At 41.6% G+C, this 20,302-nt stretch overlaps 1 protein-coding gene across 2 annotated transcripts in view; it reads right to left on the minus strand.

Annotated features, from left to right (window-relative positions):
- atrn (attractin) overlaps positions 1-20,302 on the minus strand; it is a 132,305-nt gene that overhangs the window by 109,700 nt on the left and 2,303 nt on the right. For both annotated transcript variants that reach the window (XR_009233723.1, XM_058614705.1), the window contains exons 2-5: positions 11,415-11,498; positions 6,885-6,998; positions 6,228-6,356; positions 531-727 (exon numbers count right to left, since the gene is read on the minus strand). Coding sequence is in view for 1 of the 2 variants with exons in the window: in XM_058614705.1 (XP_058470688.1) it covers positions 531-727; positions 6,228-6,356; positions 6,885-6,998; positions 11,415-11,498 (524 nt within the window). In the remaining variant the exon portion in view is untranslated. The remainder of the gene's footprint in view (positions 1-530; positions 728-6,227; positions 6,357-6,884; positions 6,999-11,414; positions 11,499-20,302) is intronic.

The following is a 20,302-nucleotide window of genomic DNA, read 5'->3' on the forward strand; positions in this document are numbered from 1 at the left end:
ACATGTCGTCTCCTGCCACAGGCGGTCAAAAGCCTCCTCAGGAACCGGGTCACGAGGCATGACCCGAAACACTTTCTCCCTTCTCTCAATTATATGCTCTTATATCCAAACACATGAGGCATCTTGGCCAAATCAAATAAGACTCGGGGGAAGGAGGAGGCACATGATCTGCTGTGGTGACCCCTGAAGGGAGAAACTGAAAAAAGCAGGAGCAGGAAAAAGAAGAAGAAGAACTTAAAAACAAAACCCATAAGCAGTTTCTAGTGTTAACGACAGAACCACAGTTGCTCCACAACAATCGGCAGAAAATAGGGAGGAGGGCAGAGCTGTGTTTCCACAAATATCCCGTATTCGTCATTTTCTGGCTGCTGAACGTATGATTAGCCAGCACTGGGAGCAGAGCCACGCTTCATTCAGAGCAGAGAATGTACGAGTGGAAATCTCTTTTTTTTGGTGTCACTGAGGATGATTTGGCTCGAGCGGACACCAACGACGACAACGACACATGCTGGCGGTGTGCGAGGGCCCACCTTGCCATCCGGCCATGCAGACGCAGGTCTTGTTCTGGCAGTGACCTCGGTCGGGGGAGCCACAGTCGGCCAGACAGTACGGGACGTCGCAGGCCTCTCCCTTCCAGTTGTCGTCACACTCGCAGTACACCGGAGGGCCGGCGGTCCCAGCGCGACACTCTCCGTGGCCCGAGCAGTTGTTGGAGCACGCGTTCATCCTGAAGGTGGAGGAAAGAGACGGACACAGTCAGAGAGGGGCAGAGAAATCATGTGGGGGTCACAAAAAGGTGATGAGATGACAACTTTAATGGAACCTACATTATCCTGATTAGTCGATTGTTAATCAATTACTAAATTAATGGAGTTTTTTCTGATTTTTCAGCTTCTTAAATGTAAATAATTCCTCTGTTTTATTTTGGTACTGAATTCAGTGTTGACAATTTTAAATTTTAAAGTTCTTAAAGTAAGAAGTTTCGACTGGAACACCCCGTCAAGTCAGATTTCCAACTCAAAAAGTCGGCACAACCTCAAGCTCCCAAACAAAGGATTGGCCAAAGTAAAATGATTGTGTCAATAGTTAAAAAACACAGCTACTTTCACTGCTAATTGCACTTGGTTTCCTAGAATCGCCATTACAGAGCTACAGATCATGAAATTTGGCATTGATTGACACCAAGTCTTCTGCTCAACCCAACGGGAAAAAAAACTGGGGCAATTACCCAAATGCCACCACTGGTTCTTCTATTCGTATAGATGATCTCACACAATCCTCACGCCTTGGATATCCAGCTTCATTTATCCTCATCAAACTACCGTTTTTGTTCACGGCTGGTTTTCTGGTCCATTTCCAGCCATACTCCCAACCATTTAGAACCTTTTTTGGCTTTACTAGCACCATGTTGCTGCTGTGCTTCAGCCGGACCTCCATCAGGTTCGTCGTCACAGCATAAGGGAAGACGCTGGGTGACACGAGGTCTTAATCTCGTCTTAATCTGCAACTGCTTGGACATTTATATATAAATCAGATTTACACGGCTCAGTTTTAAGTGTAAAATCATAGCAGGTGCGTTTCGACTGGCTGATTTGTTTGCTTTCACCTGCATGTTCCTTCATTTTGTTTCTTCATTTCTCTTGGAAAAGTAGTCTCGCAGTGCAATGACCTCACGGTCACAGAGTCGCTGGCGTCAGACATTCCTCGGGAGGCGAGTTTGAATAAAAACTATCTGGAAATCCTTTCAGCGACCGAGTTACATCTGCTTTTTTGGTGAGGAGTGCCACAGCTGTTTGCAGCCTCATAGCTGAAATATGCAGCATTCACCCTTCAGACAGCTGAACGGATTATTATTGGCAGCGTCCTCCCAGATCAGTTGGACGCCTCGAGCACCTGCTGCAACGCTCGTCACTCTCCTCAGAGGGCCGCCTGCGCCGGGAACAGCGTCGACGCTGCAGCTGAGGTAACTGGCAAACATCGAGTCACTGAGGGCGCTGACGAGCAGATGGAAAACACACCCTGACTGCAGTAAAACGGCCACCGCTGCTGCTCTCAATCTCTTTTATGGAGCCATTTCTCTTTGACATTCATCGAGACAAGACCCCACTGACGTGTCTTCGGATGTCCTCTTCTGAGGTTTATCTCGTTCAGAGACACGAGACACAAGACACACGTCTGGAATCGGCCGGCATTTGAGTGGGAGTCTTTAAAAGAAGAGTTAGAGTCTAGTCCAGTGTTTCCAAATCCTGGTCCTCAGGGAACCCTTTTAGATGTGGTCCTGCTCCAACACACTGGATTCAAAAGGTCAGCTCGTCGTCAACAGCCTGATATCGAACGATTCATTTGTTGTAGCAGAGGAACATCCAAAAAATTGCAGGGCAGGGGTCCCCTGAGCACCAGGATTGGGAAACACTGGTGTAGTCCAAGTAAAGATGAGTCTGAAGCCGCCCGAACCCTGGAAAATGGTTGGAGATTTGGGTGCAAGACCTTCTTGGGGATTTGAAGCTCACATATGATCCACGTGGTACGAGATCGTCCAATTCAAAAAAAGCCAGAGAACATTCACAGGATCCAGGTGGACGGTGTTGCCTGGGTCACGTGTGAAGAGGTTAAGAATTACCTGGACCTTCTAACTTGGACACTGTCTGGAGATTTGACCAGGGAGCTGGCAGGAGCATGTCCACAGAGAACCATGTAGATATTTGCGTCCTCACATTAAAACCCCATCTGGACGATCTTCAGAGAACGTCCAGACCTCAGTGCATTCTTCTTATTTTTGTTTATTTGACCTTCTTTGAAGTAGGAAGTCCCTTGAGAGTAAAATTATCTTTTTCAAGGGAGATCTGGCCAAGATCCCCCAAAACAAGGCACACAAAAGACCAATCATGTCATGAAGGTCCAATGTGGTTTATCGACTGATATTCAATTCAATATATTCAATATTTAGGACGTTGCAACAATTTGGCACAATGAGGCAAATGAAACACTCAATGAGTGGTTAAGAGTTAACAAATAAAATAATCGCGTTTTATTGAGAGACCAGGTTTGACCAGAGTCCAAGTCCCGACCCTGAACACGGAGCTAATCAATCCTCGGATGAGTTTTCAGCTGATCTGTGTTGCGATCAATCAACTGTGAGCATATTCACTCAGAGCTGAGTGCGTGTCTGGTGGAAGGACACAAAAACTCATTATCAGTGGAGCACAGATACTGGGATTCACCATGGCAACAGGCAAACACAGAGCAAGGCTTCCATTTTGATGCCACTGGAGCTGGAATCATGACATTTATAGCAAATCAGAGAGAGTGGAGTTGGAGGAAAAGAGTAAGTTCACAGTTCACTGAGCTGGACCACATCATAATTATTATTATACTGTGCATAGCAGACTAATTTCAATAATGGATGATTAAGTGATGAGATCCTGCTCTGTTTTGGATTGATTCTTTAAAAAACATTTATTCAGCCTGATGCGGACAAAGTGCTGCAGGCGGCAGAGAATGAAAATATGGGTCAAGTTAAAAAAAAAAAAACTGATGAATAAAGGGAGGGAAAATGAGGCAAAAACCAGCCTTAAAAAAAGAGTTTTTTAAGAACTTCTTTGTCTTCGTCCTGCAGACAAACATGTTTGGACGGGAGACGGATGACACGCAGGGTCCTCATTCTTCCTTTCATGTTCCTGATGGTTTGATGTGTCGGCTCCTCCACCTTTTTTGTTTTTCTAAAACACACCAAAGGCCGGGGGGGCCCAAGGGCACTTTGCTTTCATCAGGCTCTCCATTTCTCGGCCAAACTTCAATCCCATCGCTATGGCGACGTGTGCCAAAATAGCAAAAGGAAAACGCAGTGCTTTCCTCTTTGCAGATGTTGGGGGGGCCTATTAATACTTTGAATGCCAGTTTTAAAGACAGCTTTGAGAGAATTAAAGGCAGTTCTGGAAGATTCTATCTCATGATTTATTTATCCGTGCATCCACTGATAAAAGCATTGATGTGATAGACCAATCCATGAGCTTACTGCAACTCATTCATATCATATAGCAGCATAGATGCCTCAGATCACCTTAATCCTGACGGATAAACACACTGAAGCAACTTGTTTTTAAGGTGAACTCAAGCAAAAACCAGTGCATCGGCATATTGATATTTCTGACCTGGGCGAATGAAAAGCTACACAATCATATTGAACTTAAATTACCTGAATATTCATTTACACGTCCGTCCACCCACCCTTCCATCCACGGGAGCTGGAGATAATCTGGAATATGGTTTCTAATCACACTCAAACTTTCAATCTGCGTATATAATCTTTGGTCTAACAAGCAAAAATATAGGTGAAATAAAACTTAAATGTCATTATGAAACAGGAATAGTGTCAGCCTTACTTAAAGGTAGAATTAGTGATTGTAAATTTGACCTCTGCATCGGGCGCAGGAGCAGCGCGGGGAGCTACGGGGGATTCTTTGCTCAGGGGCACCCAGTCCTTACCCATTCCATGGGATTTGAACCAACGGAACCACCCTTCCTGTTCCTCTTGGCCATGGGCCGACGTGCATGGAGTGACAGTCTGACAAAAACACGCCGCAGTCCAAATGGACGGCAGCAGTGCGAAGGGTGAATCATGCAGAAGGTTAAAGTTGTGTTTTGGCGTCACTGTGTTCCAAGGGTGCGAAGAGGACGAGTCATCTCAACAGCCGGCGAGACAGAAATGATCTGCACTGCACCGTGTGGTCTCAGGAGACGGATCGGTATTGTGTCATTCAGTGGGGAGACTTTTATCCAGTTAGTGACTCTGTCACGAATGAATGGGTGGACTGTTCCACTACACAGTTCCAGTATGACTCGGCTCGGCACAGCTAGATTCTACTCGTTTTGGTATCGTTTTCGATTGCTTCATCGTACGTCCTCAACACGCAAACTAGAGACTAGTAAAGCAGTTATTTTGGGTGTAATTGAATCATTAGAATCAGTTGATTAAAAGGATTTGTTCACACAGACTCCGTCACTGAACTGAAACAGGTTGTGAATCTGCAGCTTTCAGCAGCGCTGTCGCTAAATACATCAGACTCCTTTATTAAATATTGAGATTTTAGACATTTCCATTTGCTAAATGTTGGAGATATTTATTCAGGATTTTTAAAGGAGACATATTATACCCTATTTCTCCAAGTTAAAATAGTTCCCTGGTGTCCTAATGAACATGTCTGTGACATGCTTTGGTCAAAATACCATAAGGATGAAGCACCCTAGCATTTCAATAACCCTGCCAAAAACGCCCCTTTCAGAACACTCGGTTTTGTGCCGGGTCCCTTTATATGCAAATAAAATAAACCGCTGGCCGCAGTCTGATGCGAAGTGGTACAAACACACGTTTGCTGACTTTATCCGGCACATTAGCTTCATATATAAAATCTTGTGAGGCTGGAAGTTTGTGTAAAACACTGTGCTCCACTGTGCAGCCACCAACAGCACACTTGTCCCTCCGCGTTGACATAATACCGCTCTTCCTCCCTCGTCTGCACTCTCGCATTTTATAGGGACAAGGTGGAGCTAAGGTGGAGCTCTCGAAGTAAACTTACTAGTGGGTGGTAACATTCGGGGTGAAATGCACATGCTGCCGTCATAATGCGCAGGGAATTCAACATTGCGTGTTTTATCGCCTATACTTACACTAAGGGGGACCACGAAAAAAGGACTGAGTATTCTTTTTCCACACTTTGGCGACTGGTAGGGCCTCCAGAGTCCCAAATAAAAGTATTAAAATGATTAAAAAGTTGATTTTGCATAATATGTCCCCTTTAAGTCCTTAAGTAATAACAGTTTGGCATTGTTCGCTTTGATTCTTGTGTCGGACGTCGCACTCATGACTCTTTCAGTGACGACACTCTCTGACCAATCAGTGGCCATTTGGAACCTTGCCAGAGCAGCTACCAAAAGAAAGCACCAGGTACTAGGTACTATCACTAATGGGAAAAGCAAAAAATAAAAACAAACGAGTAGAGTCGAGCCGCGCCAAGTCGAGTTGTGCTGGAACTGTGTCGTGGAAAAGCGCCATTATGACTTCAAGACGCTCAAATGCAGAAGCCCGAGGCGACACACCACAAGGAAACTGTCTTCAAATGTACTTCTGCGGAGCTAAAAACACGCTTCTTGACTTTGTATTGTCCTTGTTTTTAAAACCAAAAAGGGTCGTGGTGTAAACCGCGGGGATGCGACGGCGTCTCACTCACCTGTAGGAGATGTTGAAGCCAGTCAGGTTGTAGGCGGCGTCACTGAAGAAGTGCAGCAGCGCGTATCCAGACTGAGACACCACCTCAGGAACCGTCTCGTTCCCATAGCGCTCAGGAACAATCAGACCGCTGCAATAACAACAGCGGCGAACATTAGAGGTCATTATGTGGAGTTACATTAGAGCTTTGGGCTTTGTTTGTGTGGCAAATCAACGGTTCAATTATGTTTGTATATTGAAAAGAGTCACAGAGTTTCTCCTGTGTGTCTGATAAAAACACTGATATCAGCCTGTGCCTCAATACTGAGCTTTTGCCTTTTCAGTAAGACGACGGAACATGGGCCGGGTTCTCAGGTTTCCCCCCACAGTCCAAAAACATGCAGATTTGGGGATAAGGTAAAGTAGACACTCTACATTGAGCATAGATGTGAGTGCGACAGTGAATGGACTGATGACCCCGGCATTTGTCAGCTGGGATTGGCACCAGCGCCATAGAAGATGGATGGATGGATGGTCCACATCAGTCTTTTGCTTACATTTTTGCGATTAACACATATATAAGTTGAGAGTTGTGATGAATTTATCAGCAAAAGAGTCCTTAAAAATGGTTTGTTTTGCAGATTCAAAACAATACCACATGTCTGAGGAGTAAACGTACCTGAACGCGGCGAGGAGAGGAGCGTAGATGGAGTCGCCATCGTACACGTAGAGATGATCCCAGCTGCACTCGGTGGCAAAGTGGTTAAATCTTAATCTGAGAATGGTGTTGGGCCTAGAAAACACACACACACACACAAACAAACGACATTATTAACATTCATGTACATGCATCTATTTTGAAGCCTAAAGCTAGCGTAGGTTTTGTCATCCTGTGGCTAACTTTGGGCTTTTGGCGCACTCCGTTTTACGTCAGAGTAGATCGAGTAGATATGAATACCAGTTCATAACAACTCTCTAATAAATGTTTTTTGTTGTATTTTGTAGAAACAAATGGCGAAAGCAACATGTCGACGGATAACAAAAGATGTTTGTTTTTACGCTAGCTTTTGATGCTAGCTGCCGAAAGCTCACCATCAAGCGCTTAATGTGTCTATTTCAGCTCCTGCTGCAACTAGTAATACATTTAACGATGAATTGAATATTAATCCACTATTTTGATAATTAAAAAATGACTTATTATAAAAAATAATCACTGGTTTCAACCCTATTTATTTTCATTATCAGTTAGTCTGTGGATTATTATAGAATTTCAGAAGACTATTTTAATGTTTTAATAGAAAATTTTCAGGAAGTGTTAAAAAAAATAGTTGCCCACAAACCAAACTTATTCAATTTGAACGATTTATTTGTTACATTGGAGCAAAGAATCCAGAAAATATTCACATTAAAGAAGCTGAAATATCAGAAAACTCACAGACTGATTTATCAATTATCAAAAAAGTTGATGCTAGTTTAGCAAATGAATTACTGATCGATTAATCCGTGTCAGTTCTTCAGTTTTAAGTATTATTAGTTGATGTTCACGTCTTTTCTGACCTCAACCGTAAACAGGTTGTTAAGAGTGTTAAAGGTCAGGTGAACTTAACTACATGAGCTAAAACTAGATTGATAATTAACCAACCGATACGGCAGAAACATTCACGACCAAAGACTACAGATACTATATAACTTTCTGTTTAAGATTAAATTAAAGAATTTAAAGTGACTTTATATAAATACACTTGTTTTGGCTGCATTTTAACTACAAAATGAATCTGTGAAATGTGACACGTTTTTTTTTTTTTTATTTATTCCACATATAGGTGACATTTGCTTCTCCACTGTGCGAAATGGGGAAAAAAAAACCCTGCCTGAGATGGAGAGTTTTTACAGTTATGGGCGTCAGATATTGAGGCATAAAAAGCAGGGCTTGGTTAATCAGTTTCTGATTTAAAGACGTTCACAAGATTTCTTAAATGTCACGGCTCTAAATTTGGTTAACGTCGCAAAATGCAATCACAGGGAAACGGGGGGAAGACAAAGGTCCATTTAGCACATCCACGACGGCGGCAGCACAAGATGTACAGGAAATGTTATGAATAGTCTCACTTCTCTCCTCATATTTTCATTTAGTGGAGTGAAGTGGTGACTCAGCTGGCTCCCTCCCCTCTTCTCTCAGACACATAAACTGAAAGGATGGCTGCAGCGGCCCCGAGGCACGGTTACAAAAGTCGACTTGTGACCGGTTAATAATTAATCAAAAATCAGGACAAAGAAACATTGTCATTTATAAAAAAAAAAAAAAACAACAACATCACATTCCCTTTGAGCAAGGCAGTCAAATGTCACCACATGGAACAGATCAGTGTGCGTCTGCGGCTCAGTTCACCTCAGGCCACTGCGGAGGGTTTCAATACATTAAACTGCAGAGGAGGATTAAGGGAAAAGTTAAGGGTTGTTGAAGTTGGGGTTGTATTTACAGGTGCACTCTGCACACTCCCTGTGCTGAGAAGTAAGGATGTACGGTGGCCGACGGGCAAACACACTGCAACGCCCCAAAACACATGCAGGAGGAGAAACGCGCTTCAAAAACCCAAATGAAAACACACGCAGAAGCGAAAACACGCACAAACCCCAAAACACGCAGGACAGAAAACACACACAAATCCGAAAACAGCGGCAAGTCCCAAAACATTTGCGAAATTAAGTAGTCCCCGAGCATCATAACGGCTGGTCGTAGAGTTGAACAAAAACGAGCGCTCCAACACACCTGAGCACTTCCGTTTTTGAGTATGCTTCCGTTGTCGTTTCTGTCGGCCGAGAGGGGCAAACTCAAATGTTTGGGGACTTGCTGGCGTTTTGGGACTTGCCGGCGTTTTGGGACTTGCTGGTGTTTTGTGGTTTGTGTGCGTTTTCCGTTCTGCGTGTTTTGGGGTTTGTGTGCGTTTTCTGTCCTGCGTGTTTTGGGGTTTGTGTGCGTTTTCTGTTCTGCGTGTTTTGGGGTTTGTGTGCGTTTTCTGTCCTGCGTGTTTTGGGGTTTGTGTGCGTTTTCTGTCCTGCGTGTTTTGGGGTTTGTGTGCGTTTTCTGTCCTGTGTGTTTTGGGGTTTGTGTGTCTTTTCGCTTCTGCGTGTGTTTAGGTTTGTGTTTTTGAATCCACAGCGTTTGTGAATATGCAGCTCCATTATCCTCCTGCATGTGTTTTGGGTCGATGGCACCAAGTCCAGACAACACGGCTGTGGACGGTTCACCTTTTAAGTCTACACTGTTTTAAGAACACTTTATCTTGCCGTTTGACAGCTTTTTTTCAGCAAGAAAAATGCAGTCTGAGTCACTATGTAAATCTCGTACTCCCGGGAACCAGACTCCATTGCAAAAACTGTGATTTTTATCTCTCAAAAAGACAGACGTTGTTAGTCCATTCCTGCTGTCACTGCTCACTTCCACCGTGTTATTCTGTGACATCGGCGTAAGAAAGACGTTGTTTGGAGTTAACTCAGTGATACAAACTTACTGATCAAGACAACAGGAGAGCAACAACTCCTGTGTCCTGGGGGCTAAAAGAAAATCACTGTTTTTGCTTTGGCAAAGGAGAGGATAATAGTCTACAAAGAGATGTTTAAAGTTGGAAAAAAGCTGCCCTATAGCAAGGTTAAGTGGTGAACATAATCTTTAAACTGTGTTCACTCAAGCCGATGTTGGTTTTATATTCAAAAATCCCAAACTATCCCTTTAAAGTGCAATCTATGGGGTTCATGAAGCAACCTTCAATAAAGGTATTCTGGCCATTTTGAAGCATGTGCCACTGCATTAACCTCCCGTTAAGAACCAGCTGAGGTTTAAAGGCCCCGTGAAAATGCGCCATTTGAGTAAAATGAAACCACCGGACGATTGAGTGACTCGGTGATTAGAGAGACTGTCCAGCAAGAGGATAGGTCAGGAGTTCAAATCCCTTGGGACAGCTCCGTGTGAGTGTGGCCTCGCGAGCTGCGACAGAGTCGTGTATGAGCGTTGGCTCGGGGCCCGAGAATGTAAATGTAATCAAAAGGGCTTTATGGTTTGGAGGAGCCGGCACGCAGGAAAATTAAGAAGTGTCGCCCGTGAATCCATACTGTGTGGTGCGGTTATGCTGACATTAACAATACAGAAGGAGTATTGAGTTTCTTCACAGCTACTTTGCCATTAATCTCCATCCATCACCGTGTGGATATTGTATATTTTCCTGATGGTGCTCATTGAAGGGCTGAGACCAGATCAACTAATCATGACAAGCCTGAAAAATGTACGATATTGACTTACAGGCTCTGCTTTCTCAATCCATCCCACAACTGCCTAAAGGTTCTTTTTTTTCCCTTTTAAATGTGTTCCTGAAACACTTTTTTTAAAATCTAAGTCAGAACCAGTTTCCATGCAGAGTTAAATCCAGCTATGACTACGCTATTGTTCTTGTCCCAGTACATAAGCTCTAGTGTACCAGCCTCCACTACACTAGGTGGCGATATACCCGCTCTCAGCTTCTAGTTTATCTGCCTGAATCTTGTTGCCGTCGTTTTATTCTTCTGTGAACCAGCTTGTTCTATGATTTCTGGGCATTAGCCGCGGGTGACAACTGTGGCCCAGACAAGCTTAACCCCTCTGTCACCTACTGTAACCCACAAAATGTCCTTATGGACAGTTTTTTTGTGCTAATTTTAACCATAAAAAGGTCCAGAAAATGTGCTTTTGTCCATTTCTTCCAGAATAACTTTCAGTATCTGGCAGTTATTTACAATTTGCTGCATGTTAAAGTAGTGTATTAAGAATTTAAAAAGACGTGAACACCAGATATTTGGTGCTACTTTGTTAATTTTTAGTGCCATTTCAGTCAAACTGACACGTTAAATAAACATATTAGTATGCTTTTCAACAGACAAATACAGTAATTGTGAACTCAAAATTAAAAACGTGACGTAACACAGCGGCGACGTCCACGCCGTGCGTCTGATGTGAACCAGGCATAAAGCTACAGTTTACATCTACTAAAATAGCCAATGACAAAAGTGTTCACCAGGGTTAGGATTTTTCAACTTGGGCGAGTATTGACCTTGTATGTAGGTTGTGACTGCAGCATAAAAATAACTGATTAAGTGCTGAGGAGACATTTTCCAAACTCTTTTATAAAACTCACTCCAATAACTTGTCCCCCTGGTGTTGGATTAGCACTGTACTTACTGTCCTTCAATCAGCCACGTGCACTTGGTCTTGTACTTGTAGTTTCCTGGTCCGTCAGACAGAAAACCAGAGGGTCCCGTCAACCTGAGGGGAAGCAGGGAGAGAGAAATTCAAGGTTAAAACCACAAATACTTTATGCATTTACTTTTTTAAATCATTAACAGGATGTGCAAGAGTCCCATTTAACAAAGCAGCATGAAAACGACAACAACACACAAGACAAATGTGCAGCTGTCCCAACACGAGCTTAAATTCAGACAAGATTCTCCAGAGATTCTCCTGTCAGATCCTGAGTATCATCTGTGATTACTGTCCCAGTGAGCAGTAACTATAGAGGATGTCGGGACACGCATTACCGAAGATGACCCGGGTTTCACGTGAAGAGCAGAAGAGTTAAAGTCTCGTTTGTCAATGTTTTATAGAATGAAATTAAGGTTTGCTGTAAATCATATCATAAAGACATTGTGAGAATAAACCAATATTTTCTTTTATCAATGTGAATTCCCTTTATAGGTCCAGTGTGTAAGAATTAGTGACATCTAATGGTAAGACTGCAGATTGCAACAAACAGATGACTCCTTCAGCAGGAACTACGGTGGCCTTCAGATGCCAGAAAGGATGCAGCAATTCTTCATTTGTTCGGCTAACTTTTCTGCTTTAAAACCTGTGGATGGCCTTCAAAAAGCTACAAAAGTCAAACTGTTTCTCTTTTTTTTGGATTATACACTTATGAAAACACACTTGTAGGTAGTATAGTGTGTTTCTGCCAATAAAACCCTCCTAAAACGTTACACACTTGACCTTTGAAGTGTGTTTGACACTTAAACTTTGCTCCCAGAGCGGTTTAATCACATGTTTATACGACTTGTTTTCTTGTATGACGCTCGCCTCGCCCAATTTGACCTAATCCCCTAATCTGCATGTTTTTGGACTGTGGGAGGAAACTGGAGAACCCGGAGAAAACCCCAATAAAGCACTATTCAAATATGAACTTTGTCATAAAATAAATAAATACTTGTCAGTATGGATGGGACGATACCACTTTTTTGTGCCCAATGCCAATGTCACAAACTCTACCAATATTAGTCCAACGTTCTTTTTTAGACCATTTATGAACGCACAAAGCTGTTAACAACACATTTATCAAGGACATAACTCTCCAACTGTGTAGCAAACATTGATGCAATAAACAGCCCAAACATGATTTAGCTTCAATGCTTTTCCTGATTTTTATTTACATTTTTACAGTGCATCTGATTTTTGGATTGCATCTGAGTTTACATTTCCATCTGTCTGACTCCCACCCCTAGTTTTCAGTATTATTATGAAATAATATCCAATTTTAAATAAAAAAAGTGACAGGCCAAGAGCACAGCGAAGGCAGGACAACCCTGAACGTGCAGCTGCGGTGTTGTGGTGTTGAGTTCAGTGGAGTCCGGAGCCTCTCGCCCTCTGAGAGTTCAGTGTTTGTCTTCTCGCCCAGCGTCCCAGCAGGACTCAGCTGGCTATATTAGCACTGAGAGAGCTGTAATTACAGCGCTGCACTGCTTGTTAGATAACCTCCTGGTGTGTGTATGTATGTGTGTGTGTGTGTGTGTGTGTGAGGGAGAGAGATAAACTCCTCTCTGAAGAACAGTTACAGTGTCAAAGAGTGAAAGCCGGTGACGGGAGACGAGTTTGCTGATGAACCGTCTCTAAATCACCTGAGCTGATAAAAGCTGCACTGGGAAGCAAACAAGCAGCAGTGCGTCATGTGTTTGGCCTGTAAAGTTGTTGTGTTTTTGTTTTTTTTTTAAGGTTAACAACACCCTGGGCCTTGGACCTTGAGCTGCCCTGACCACACAGCAGCAGCAGCAGCAGCAACAGCAGCAGCAGCAGCAGCAGCAGCAGCAGCAGCAGCAGCAGCAGCAGCAGCCAGGTTTTTTCGACAACAAGACTGCAGCAAACTGAGAGGAAATAAGAGTATAGAGCTGTGCGTGAAAGACAAGGATCTTCACAGATTTTAGTACCTTGTGTCCAAGGTTTTTTAAATGAGTTTGTTTTAATCGGTTTTATATGGAAGAGGATTAGGGCCACACAGGAAAAAAGAAATATTTGAGTTCTGACTTTATTCTCAGAATTTTGACTTTATTCTCAGAATTGTGACTTTAAACTCAGAATTTCTGACTTTATTCTCAGAATTTTGACTTTAAACTCAGAATTTCTGACTTTATTCTCAGAATTGTGACTTTATTCTCAGAATTGTGACTTTATTCTCAGAATTTCTGACTTTAAACTCTGAATTCTGACTTTAAACTCAATAAACTCAAATATTTTTTTCATGTGTGACCCTAATACTCTAATCCGTAACAGGTTTGCTAGTTGTTAATTAGTTTTAATTAGAGATGCATCGAACATTCTTTTTGAACTTGGCTGCAAAAAAGCGCAGATTATGAACTCCCCACGACATTTACTCGGATCATTTGGGGAATTTAAATGAGAAGGGGGAAAAAAATGTCCACTAAATTTCCACTAAATTTTGATTCCGTAGAAGTTAATATGTCAAGGCGCTTCACTAAAAGTAGTAAAACAAAACGCAACAAGCAGTTGATTACAAGTACATGACCACATATTAAAATTAACAAAACATTAAAAAAGAAAACAGCAGCAAATAAGCATGACCAGGTTGTGTTTCTTTAATATAAATAATGCAAGTTATCTTGTTTTTCAGGTCCTTCAATGTGAATATTTTCTGGTTTCTTTGATCCATTTCAGAAAAATTTAAACTAAATAAATTTAGTTTGTGTACAAAACATTACTTCCTGTCACAAAACATGGGGGGGGGGGGGGGGAACTCCAGGAGATACTGAGGGGACTTTTACTGATCAGATTAGATCTGGTTTCTTCACGTTAAAGTCTTGTGTCTCAATTTTAACATCTGGTAATTTCATTTTTTCCAATAATCGGTGGATGTCAACAACTTGTTGGCCTGCAATCAGCACAGAGCATCGCCCGGACTAAACGTTCTAAACTTCACTGTGGACACAGTTCACCTCAGGTCATAACTGTTGCTCTGTTTTTGTTTGTTTTGTTTTAACATGTAAAAGTCAAATCACACCAGGGCTAAATGTATTTACAACCACCAGGCTGTAAAAAAAAAAAAAAAAGCACACATAATGGGACTAAAATAGCAAAGCATTGTCCGTCAATGTCACTTTAAAGCACACTTAAGACTAAATTTTTGGAGTCGACGTCAATTTAATCTGTGGAGAGTCTAAAAACAGCTGGTTTATAATTACATAAAGCACAAGAGAGTCACATGTATATAAAAATTTAATAACTCCAATTAAACCTTATGTAATTTAATCACCGGGACTAAACTGTATAGAAGCATAAGCTCAGTAACGCTGTTCTTTTGGTCTGATAATCATAGCTTTTTGAGTATCTACCAGGTATGTAGTTAACAAACAGACATTCCTTGAATTTATACATAAATTAGTGGAAGATTCTTTGCATAGGTGGTCAATAAATCAGTAAACATGAGGCGTAAGGTGGATGGCATTTGTAGCTCATGAGAGAGTTAATTAAGAAACACCAAAATGACCCTTTGACTCCTGGGCAGCATAAAAAAACTGAATTTCACTACACTGAATTCCTGACAATTTTCCTTCTACACTCGTGTTTTAACCAAAAGTCGCCGGAAATGTGTCAAGATAAAAAGAGCAAGATGTGGTGAACTTGTGATTACTGTTTTTTTTGGGTTTTTTGTACAGATAAGAATCTGAGCCGAGCAGCAGCTCCTCCTCCTCGCCCTGTGAGATACAGTCTCTTTGCAGCACAGACTACAGATGTTTAAAGTGGTTTAAAGAGAGACGAGAGCAAACACAACGTCTTCATTCAGGGGGCGACAAATGTGAACAAAAAAAGTCTAAAAACTCTCTTGCACCAGATTCCATTGAGAAAATCTGCGTTTTTTTAGCTCACATGGACACAGGAGTTGCTGGTCTACTTTGTGAATTTGTGTCTCTGAGGTAAATCCAAAATAAGGATTCCGAACACCGAAGTCACAACATAATACGTCTGAACGTATAAATGGGGGCAGCGGTGGCTCAACAACTCCTGTGTGCCATCATGTGCCGTGATGTAAACAAACGTTGATTTTCTCTATGGAATTTGGTGCAGGAGAAGAGCGAGGTTTACAAAGCAACACAAAATTCCATTTCTGTGTCTCTAACAGCAGCAAACACACACTTAAGATACCGTAGACTTTAACTGGTATAGATTTTAATAGGCCAGTCATGTGTTAAGTGTCTCAGGCCGTTTCTCAAGTGCACAACCACGTGTGTTTTCTTCAATTTTAAATAGCTCGCGACTTCTCCTCATAGCCGAGTTACGTGACCGAGAATATTTCTAAGTCTCTCCCTCTCTGCATCCCTTTGTGTGTAAATTAAATATATAAAACAAACAAAGAGTCAGCCTTCAGGAAGCAACAGTTGGAGACAAATACACCACAAAATAAATAAACTGCAAAAAAAAAACACTAAAATTTAATTTATGAATAATTTGATTTGAAAAATAATATAATTATATGATATTATAATAATAATTTAAGCATTGTGGCTCAATATCTTAACTTTATTTTCCCTTTTTTGTGCAATATTTGCACACACACACACAAAAACATGATATGCCTGCCAAAATTTGCTATTCCACAACAGTTGGTGAAAGTTGACGTGCCAAGAAAAAGAAGCCGCGTTGCCATCGCCGCCGCCAGCCGGCGAGAAGAAAAAAGCAGGGGAGGAAGAAGAGGAAGAAGAAGCCGAAAGACGACTGTGAGCTGGTAAACATGACTGTAAACAACGATTGCACCCAGGCACTCATGGAACGACAACAGAGGGTTTCACACGCCTGTTAAAATGCATTAGAACCGTTCAACAACGAGGGATTTGTGCACGGCCCAGTTTCTAAAATGTGACAATTGGCCATTTTACTCCCCAAATATTAATTAAATACTACGGCTGTGCATTAAATCAATATTATATCTATATCGTGACATGAGACAAGGTATGGTAAGGTAGCTGTGACGATTTTAAAGGCTGCTGCATTGACAAAAATCATGTTTTCTCTACTGAAAACATTTGTCAAATGCACTAAATATTATATATTGATTAAAAAAACACATATGAAAACAGTCACTTGTGTTATAGCAGAATCTGACCATGTTTATAGCCAATTTTGTCGTCTCTAACGCGCGTAAATATCCTTCATTTAATTCAGGTATTATCTGAAATGAACCGTATTTTAGGATCGTACAATACAGATCAATGTTTTATTTTAGAGTGTATTTTCAGTGTATTTTCACTCTCTTAATATCTAAAATATCCAGATATTATAATATTTATAAGCCATATCAAGCAGCCTGACAGAAATATTGCTTAGCTATACTGTATATTGCGATATATATATATATATATATATAATAAAATTATTTATTAATTTATGCACACAGATACATAGACATATAGCATTAAAATTGGCTTGATTTGACAGTAAACCTTGTCACATACTTTTGATTTCCCCGAGTCGTTTGTGGACTGTGAGGTTCAAAGTGTGGGATTTTTACAGCAGGAGGATTCATTTTCTCAAAATTAATAAAAGTCAGCCCAAATATTCATTAAAAAAAAAGAGATAATCCCTCATTTACTGCTTTCTTTTTACCACGTCCAGGTTTTAGGATTTACATTTTGACAAAGAACCAGAGAGTTTTACATAAGCTGTGACATCACTTCAGTCCACGTCTCTCTCTACCTTTTTTTTTTTTATCCCCCATTCGTTTCCTGTCGTCTTTGCACAAATACAACACTCGACTCAACACCTTTCAAAGAGCAGATAAACAGTTCACAGCGGGGTCGGCGCGTCGTCCACAGTGACAGCGAGACGCAGCTCAATTTTATGAATCAGGATGAGAAAACGCTCAGATGAAGAGTGAATAAAACAGAAGCGGCGAGCTGACGTCCAAACACTGGACAGGCAAGAGAAGAAAATCTGGATTACAGCGTGAATATTTTGACCTGAGCCCAACAGGACAGGCAGATTAATATCCGGAAATTATTTTAATGACTCGGGTATGTTCAAAAATAAAAGACATGTTAGTTTGTTTGTTAATTGAGGAAAACCAATCACAGAATCTCGAGTATTTGGCCTTTTTTGGTTTTTTAAACATTGTTATTCAGAAATAATATTCAGGCTTGGCCTATTTCATATTTACATGCATAATAATGGTCACTTACAATGCACATGTCCATAAACAAGCAAACACATGGTAACAGTTATAATTCAATGATAAATTCTAATATCTGTTAAAGCCAAAATGTGTCAAAATACAATTTTAGATTAATTATTGTCCGGAATCTGTACACGTCTTATTCTGCACACTGAAGAGAACATAGATCGGCACAAATATCACACAGTCATCATTTTAAATATGTTTTTCGAATGAAAACGAGAATAATGATGATGTAAAAATGAGCATTGCCGGTTCATAGGTGTCAAAAATAAATGAATAACTGTCAGGGCTGCGATTGTTGACCAGGGTTTGATTCCTGGCTTAATTAAGTGGCACTGGGCTTGTGACAGGAGGGTTGTTGGTTCACTTCTTATAGTAGGATGGGTAAACTGTGATTTTCCTTGTCATTATGGCGATTATATTACAAATTGTGGGCTAAACAGGCCGTGGGATAATGTATCAATAAAGCTGCTTTTAGAATACTTTCCTAAAACTGCGCCTGAGGAAGTGCAAGTTAGTTCCCACAGACATTTTTCCAGATCTCTTCATGTACACCAACAGGTTAAATTTCCAGACAAAGCCAAAATTAACCCAAACCAGCTTCCAATCCTGACTGGAATGTTCCATCCCATCTACAGGGATGACCCCCTGATGTGAGTACGAACGTGTGCAGGATGTCCAGGAATTTACACATTTTACAGTACTTTTGGTGGACCGGTGTCCTGAAAGCCCTCAGATGTGTGTGTACCCATCCAACCCAGTCCATCTCTGGCGGCTTTTGTGTCTAGACAAGTTAAACAGTTATCAGAGTCAGAGTCAGACTGAAAGTGGACGCACGCTTTAATCGACACAACCTCAAAGTGCCGAATCGCACTTGAATCAAAGAGAAAATCTCGATTTCCTGCCATCAGTGCTACAACAAGACACACTAGTGTGTTGCCCTCCTTCATGTTGATTTTGGCTCTCGCGGCTGATGAGGACTCCCGTGTTGGCACGACTCGCGCCACAGAAAAAGCTGCTTTTACCAAGCGCTCGGCCGGCCTTGTATGGCAGCATTGTGTGTATGCTAAACACAGTGTCAGACCACGGGCGAGCCCGGAAAAACTATCACAACCTTTGACCATGAGAAACGCACAACACAGGGCCACAGACAACAACAACAGCAGCAGCAGCACGTTTGTTATTTCATGTCTGAAGCCGTGAGGGAGCTTCTACATCACTCATGATGCTGGAAACACTGTACTGAAAGTATCACGTATTGGCTTGATAAAAAGTCAGTTTTATTAAGTTAATTTCAGGCACAGAACTTACAAAATAAATCATTTAAAACATATCAATAGAGGCAGTCGTAGATTAACGCGTGTGTGTGTGTGCCATGGTTTAAAAATCGCAGATTTTTTTCTATGGACTTTGGTGAAGGAATAGAGTGGTTTATGACACAACAAAAACGACCAATTTTAATTAAAAAAAAAAAAATGCTGTTCAACAACAAAGAAAAGCAGTAAATGTCTTCCATATCCTCACATTAGAGATAGAATACATGCTTTCCTTGCTAGACACCAAATCCCTTGGAGTTAAACAACCTTTTCCAGACTAAATATTAAACCAGAAGACGGCACATTGGACTCTGGGAATTTAACATGTGACTGCATGTGATTATTTAAAGCAGGAGTCTATTCTCGCTCAGATAGTCGTTTCCTCTTCCTCACTTCCTCCAACAACGGTTTTCTCTTTTTCACCGTGGCGATGAACGTCTAAAATAACGCCATTGCTGCCTCGACCTTATAGCCGCTGATACCTGGTGGCCCTGATCTTGCGAGGGTTGGTTTTCCACTGACAGACAGTAGGGGGGGGTGGAGACAGCCCCCAATCAAGACATTTAACCATCACAATGAAGCTGCTGATTTAAACCTGCTCTTTTGGTGTTTTTCCATTATACTGTGCAGTTGTAGTACTACTCAGCTAGGGGAAGTTCCTGTTCTGCCAATACTCAAAAATGTGACCTCGACAGACTGCCGGCCACTGATTGGTCAGAGGGTGTCGTCACTGGAAGAGGCATGAGCGCCACGTCCGACACAAGAATCAAAGCCAACAATGCCGAAATGTAGATGTAGTTAAAAGACTTAAAAATCCTGAAAGAATTACGTTAATCTCCAACATTTAGCAAGAAAATGTCCAAAATCTGTATTTAACAGGAGGAGTCTGGTGTATTTAGCGACATCACTGCCGAAAGCGGCAATCGCGAGCCGGATCACGACCACCTTCAGTAGTATTTCAGTTCAGTGACTTAGTACTGAACGATTCTGGGAACAAAACTTCTGTATAATACAATGGAAACTCACCATTTTGAAAAGTAAAACAATTTAAATTACTTTTAAATTGTTTATTCATCTACCGGGCCGGATATTAATGCTGCCGGACCAGTTGTGGCCCACGGGGCAACCAGTTGATGACCACCGATTTAATGACTAAACAGTAAAAATCCAGTAATCTGACACGGGACGTCCTTGCGAACAACTGAGCCTCCACAGCTGGTGTCTAGTGATCATCACCCACAGACAGGCACAGACTGCTACAGCTGATACTTTGAGTGCAACTGGCTCCCAGTTCTCAACCACAACCG

Source organism: Solea solea, chromosome 18, assembly GCF_958295425.1.
Source record: "Solea solea chromosome 18, fSolSol10.1, whole genome shotgun sequence".
Lineage (NCBI taxonomy): Eukaryota > Metazoa > Chordata > Actinopteri > Pleuronectiformes > Soleidae > Solea > Solea solea.